Raw genomic sequence first — 5,766 nt, 5'->3', positions numbered from 1 at the left:
TGGGGACATCCGAGGGTTTGGGGACACCCAGCCCTGGGGGGAATTGGGGACATCCGAGGGTTTGGGGACATCCGAGGGGTTGGGGACACCCAGCCCCGGGGGGATTTGGGGACATCCGCGGGTTTGGGGACATCCGCGGGTTTGGAGACATCCGAGGGTTTGGGGACACCCAGCCCTGGGGAGGGTGAGGGTTTGGGGGCACCTGAGAATTTTGGGGTGGATGGGATAGGATGGGATCAGGGAGCACCTGGATGGGGTTGGGAAGCCCCCAAATGGGATTAGGGAGCACCTGGATGGGGTCGGGGGTCCCCTACTCCTCCCGGTGGGGCTCGGGAATCGCCCCCATCCCTCCCTCGGTCCCTCTGTCCCGGTGTGGAATTCCGGGATGCTGATCCCGTCCCTCCCCGCAGCCCCCCCGGAGGGTCCCTCCCCGCTCCGTCCCCCCCCGGGGGGCGCCGGGGCCGCGCCGGTGGCTGCTCCCGGGGGGGTTCCCGCTTCCCGATGAATTCCTGGGGTTTTTTACGTGGGTTTTGTACTTTTTTAGGGATTCTGGGGGGCGGGACAGGGACCTTTGGTGGGGGTATTAAACGTGTCACTGGGTGCCACCAGGGTTTGTGTCCTTGGGTGTCCGTGTGTCCGTGCGTGTTCCCGGGGTGTGTCCCCTCGGGTGTCCCCAGTGTCACCAGGTGCCTGTTTGTCCCCAGGATGTGTCCCCTGGGCATCCCGAGTGTCCCCAGGTGTCCATGGAATGTGTCCCCTCAGGTGTCCCAAGTGTCCCCAGCTGTCCACGAGTCCCCTCAGGTGTCCGTGTGTCACCAGGATTTGTGTCCTCGGGTGTCTGTGTGTCCCTGGGATGCACCCCAAGTGTCCCCACGATGTGTCCTTGGGTGTCCCTGCATCCCTGGGATGTGTCCCCTCGGGTGTCCGGAGTGGGTGTCCCCAGGTGTCCGTGTGTCCCCAGGAGCTGTCCCCTCAGGTGTCCGTGTGTCCCTGGGATTCTGGCCATCCCTGTGTGTCCCCACGTTTGTCACTGGGATGTGTCCCGGGGTGTCCCAGACAGACCCCAGGCGTGGGTGGCCCCAGGAGGAGGAGGAGACACCCCAAAGTGCCCAAGGCAGGTGGCACCGGGCACAGAAAGAGCCATTTTTAACCCCAAAATGCTCCCGTGTCACCCCAAACCTCCCTTCCCCTTCCCAGGGGTCTGGATTCCCGGGAATGCTGAGAGTGACAGGAGGTCCCCAAGGGAGAGGGGACATCCCAAGCCACGTCCCCTCTGTGACCCCGCCCGGCGTCGGTTTTGGGGTTCGGGGTCTTTTGGTTGTTTTGTTTTGTTTTTCTTTTGATTTTTTATTTTTTTCTCTTTTTTTGCTCCTTTTTTTTTTTTACATAAAAAGTTCCGTAAAAATTGGATAAAGTAAAATGCTCGAAGCAGTAAAATCAATCTTATCAACATGGCCAGAAATCCGCAGTATTTACAGGGAAAACGGGAGGAAAACCTCGCGGAACCAAAAGGAAAACCAAGGAAACAACCCCAAAAAAAACCCCAAAAAAACAAAAAAAACCTTGGGAATAACCCCCAAAGTCTCCTGCCAAACGTTCCCGTGGGATCGGCACGTTTGGGGCTGAAAGCAACGGGAAAAAAGCAAATTATTATCAATATATTCACATATACGTTAAAATATAATACAGAGCTTGGGAGGAGAGCCGGGCTCAGCAAAGCCTGGATCGGGAAAAGCAGGCTTGGGAAAGCCCGGCTCGTCCGCGGCGGCGGGAACGGAGTTTGTTTTCCTTAAAAAAACAAAAATTTATCATCATCATCATCATCAATTCACAGGTTGGTGGCTCGGAAGGGCGAATCCCGGTGGGACTCGGGGCTCCCGAGGGCCGGGGGGTCATTCCAGGGGCTATTCCAGCTCCGTGTCCTCTTTGGGCTTGTAGAGGATCCCGAATTTCTGCATGTACTTCTTGATGTATTCCTTGGTTTTGTGTTTGACGTTCTCGTTGCACTCCAGGTCCTCGGGGTTCTTGCAGTACTTGAGCTCCTTGTTCATCACTCCGTGGGTCAGCTGCGGAGAGGCCGGGAATGCCGCGGGAATGCCGCGGGAATGCCGGAGTCAGGCCCGGAATTCCCAGCGAGCCGAGGCCTGGGCACTCCCCAAGCCACTGTGCTGCTACTTCCCAAATATTTCTGCTGATTTCCAAATGTTCCCTGAGCTACTGTCGTATTACTCCTCAAATATTCCTCAAATATCCCCCAAATATTCCTCAAATTTCCCCAAATATCCCTCAAATATCCCCCAAATATCCCCCAAATATTCCCCAAATTTCCCCAAATACCCCTCAAATATTCCTCAAATATCCCTGAAATATTCCTCAAATATCCCCCAAATACCCCTCAAATATCCCCCAAATACCCCTCAAATATTCCCCAAATATCCCTCAAATATCCCCCAAATATCCCTCAAATATTCCCCAACCCTCAAATATTCCTTCCCCAAATATCCCTCAAATATTCCCCAAATATCCCCCAAATATTCCCCAAATATTTGGTGTTCCCCCAATATCTGCCATTATTTTCCAAACTTTCCCGAAGCTATTTTCCTGGTATTCCCCAATTATTCGATTATTTCCCAATATTCCCTGAGCTTCTCTCCTATTATTGCCCAAATCTTTCCTGTTATTCCCCAAATATTTCTCAAATATTCCCTAAATATTTGGTAGTGTTCCTTCAATATGTATTATTTTCCCAACATTCCCAAGCTATTTTCCCATTACTCCCTAAACATTCCCCAGCCATTCCCCAAATATTGCCTATGATTCCCTAAACTCTTTTTCTATTACTTCCCAAATACTCTACTAATATTTCCTATTATTCCCCCAATCAATTTGCTGTTATTTCCCAAATATTCCCTAACATTTGAAATTGTTCCCCCCAATATTTGCTTTCATTTCCCAAATATTCCCTAAGATATTTTCCTGTTATTTCCCCATTCTTCAAATATTCCCCATTATTCCCCCAAATATTCTAAATGTTCCCTGTTACCCTCAAGCATTTCCTATTATTTCCCCAATGAATTTGCTATTATCCCCCAAATATTCCTTAAATATTTGATAGCATTCCCCAAATATTCCCTAAATATTTCCTATTATTCCTCCCTATAATTTCTCCATTATTCCACAATTATTTACTATTATTCCCCAAATATTCCCCAAACCATTTTGCTATTCCTCTCCAAGTATCACCTGAAAATCCCCCAGACATCCCACATTATTCCCCACACTGTTTTACTGTTACTCCCCAAATATCTCCCGTTATTCCCCACTCTTCCCTGTTATCCCCCCACCATTTCTCCTTCCCTTCCCTCTTCCTCGAGGCAGCTGGAAGCACTTGGAATGACACGATCCCCCTTCCTGGGGCCAGTCCTGTGTCCCCATACCCCACATCCCATATCCCTGTACCCCGTGTCCCCATATCCCTGTACCCCGTGTCCCCATATCCCCATGCCCCCTATCCCTGTAGCCCCCATGTCCCTGTGTCCCCATGTCTCCACATTTCCATGTCCTCATGTCCCCAATTCCCAAACCCCCATGTCCCTGTGTCCCCATGCCCTCATGTTTCAGCATCCCCGTGTTCCCGTGTCCCCATGTCCCACTGCCCCCACATCACCGTACCCTCCATGTCCCCACGTTCCCGCATTCCCATATCCCTGTGTCCCCGTGTTCCCATGTCCCCGTACCCTCCATGTCCCCACGTTCCCGCATTCCCATATCCCTGTGTCCCCGTGTTCCCATGTCCCCACATTCCCACATCCCCGTGTCCCTGCAGCCCCCACTCCTCCATTCCCCCATTCCCACCTTGCGTGCCAGGTGCTTGAAGTCCTCGGTGGTGGTGATCCGGCCCACCTTGCAGTCGGGTTTCCGGTAGGGATTCAGGCACTGCACGATGAACTGGGACATCTGCGGGACACAGCGCTGGATCCGGCTCCCTGCTCCCAGCATCCCACCCCATCCCACCCCATCCCACCCCATCCCTGGGCTGGCACAGGGATCACTCACCTCTTTCCTGAACACCTCCTTGCTCTTCTTGGCCAGCTCGCTGGACGTGTCGGCTTCCGCTGTCTTGGGCTTCTTGGAAGACTGGAGAAGGGAACACCGGGATGGCAACGCTTCCCTGTTCCCCCCTGGGGACAGTCCCACAGCCAGGCGGGCAGCACACGCTTCCAGCCCATTCCCAGGGAGCTTCCAGCCCATTCCCAGGGAGCTTCCCAGCCCCATGCCAGCACACTCCCCAGTCCAATCCAGTCTTCCCAGCCTGATCCCGATGGGCTTCCCAGCCCAGTGCTGCTGAGCTTCCAGGCCCAATCCCAGTGCACGCCCCAACCCATTCCCAACACCTTTCCCAGCTCTGTCCCAGAGAACTTCCCAGCCCAAGGCCAGCACTGATCCAGGTGCACTTCCCAGACAAATTCCAGCACACTCCCAACCCCAAACCCGGCATTTCCCAGCCCGGTCCCATGAGCTTTCCCACCCAGTCCTGCTGCTCTTCCCACCCTGATCCCACCAAACTTCCCGGCCCAGTCCCGGTGCACTCCCCAGTTCAATCCTGGCAGTCCAGGTGAGCTTCCCAGTTCATCCCAGTGAACTTCCCAGCCCGATCCAGGCACACTTCCCAGCTCATTGCTGGGCTTCCCAGCCCAGTCCCGGAACCCTCCACACCCCAAAGCAGGCATTTCCCAGCCCAATCCCAGTGAGCTCCCCATCCCGACGCTGGCACGCTCCTCGCCCCAATCCAGGCACAATTCCCAGTCTAATCCCAGTCCAGGCCCAGCATTTCCCAGCCTTGCTCCTGGCATTCCCCAGCCTGGTCCCAACACACTTCCCAGCCCAATCCTGGCACAATTCCCAGCACACCCCGGTCACACTCCTGGGCTGGGAGGCACAGGGACCACTCCTTGCTCTTGTTTGCTTTGGAAAAAAAGCTGGAAAAAGAGCAGGAGCAGGTCCTGGGGCAGCCAGGCTGGTCCACAGCGGGAGCAAGGCCTGTGGTGGTGGATTTTCCTTCAGGAATTCCCTGGGAGGGCTGGGGCCCCCCACAAGCGTTCACACGGACTAACTTTAGCTACAGTCAAGATGAAGGGAATTTTCTAGGAATTTCTGGCTGCTTCCCTGAGTACTGATCCCTGATTCACTAGCGGAGTGGAATCCGCTCTGGCTGCATCCCGGAGCACATCCCTTCCTGCTGGACCCACACCCACCTCCCACACGCTCCCATCCCAAGCTCTGCCATCTCCTTGGAGCCTAGGGGAGGGAAAAGCGGCAATCCCTGCAACCAGCACCATTTTCTGGGAGAGGTCTGGGATCCAGCTCATCCCGACTTGGATTGTAAGGATGGGAAGAGCAAAAGGATTCGTTAAAGGTTTGGAAAGCCGGGGGAGGTTTCCCTTCTCCTTCTGCTCTTTGATGATGTCCCAATATTTCTTTTAATTAAAAAAATCCCACTTTTTTTCAAGTGTTGAACACTGAAAAAAGCAGGAGCCATCCCATCCCTTTCAATCCCTAAAAACGTGCCTGGAGGCTGGAGGGCAGAGCTGCAGAGCCGTGGGAGCAGAGGGACAGGGCGTAAATCAGCCGCGCCAGGGAGGTTTTATGGCCGAGGCTTGGCCGGAGCAGGGACATCAAAGCTCCTGCTCCGGCCCCAGGCTCGGCTGCCACTTCAAAAGGCCGGGGATGGGGAGCAGATGGCTCCCGATGGCTCCCGCACCACCG

The 5,766-nt window shown here is 54.4% G+C and overlaps 1 protein-coding gene across 1 annotated transcript in view; it reads right to left on the bottom strand.

The window, feature by feature from the left end:
* Positions 1–1,645: 1,645 nt before the first annotated feature.
* SETD2 (SET domain containing 2) overlaps positions 1,646–5,766 on the bottom strand; it is a gene marked incomplete at its 5' end in the record, with an annotated part of 35,430 nt that continues 31,309 nt past the window's right edge. Inside the window, 3 exons of the mRNA XM_017746712.1 lie at positions 1,646–2,066; positions 3,856–3,957; positions 4,057–4,137. Coding sequence (XP_017602201.1) covers positions 1,905–2,066; positions 3,856–3,957; positions 4,057–4,137 — 345 coding nt within the window. The remainder of the gene's footprint in view (positions 2,067–3,855; positions 3,958–4,056; positions 4,138–5,766) is intronic.

Source organism: Corvus brachyrhynchos, unplaced genomic scaffold, assembly GCF_000691975.1.
Source record: "Corvus brachyrhynchos isolate BGI_N302 unplaced genomic scaffold, ASM69197v1 scaffold18, whole genome shotgun sequence".
Taxonomy (NCBI): domain Eukaryota; kingdom Metazoa; phylum Chordata; class Aves; order Passeriformes; family Corvidae; genus Corvus; species Corvus brachyrhynchos.
The sequence above is the reverse complement of the archived record's forward strand: the minus strand, read 5'-3'. Positions and strand labels throughout refer to the sequence as shown.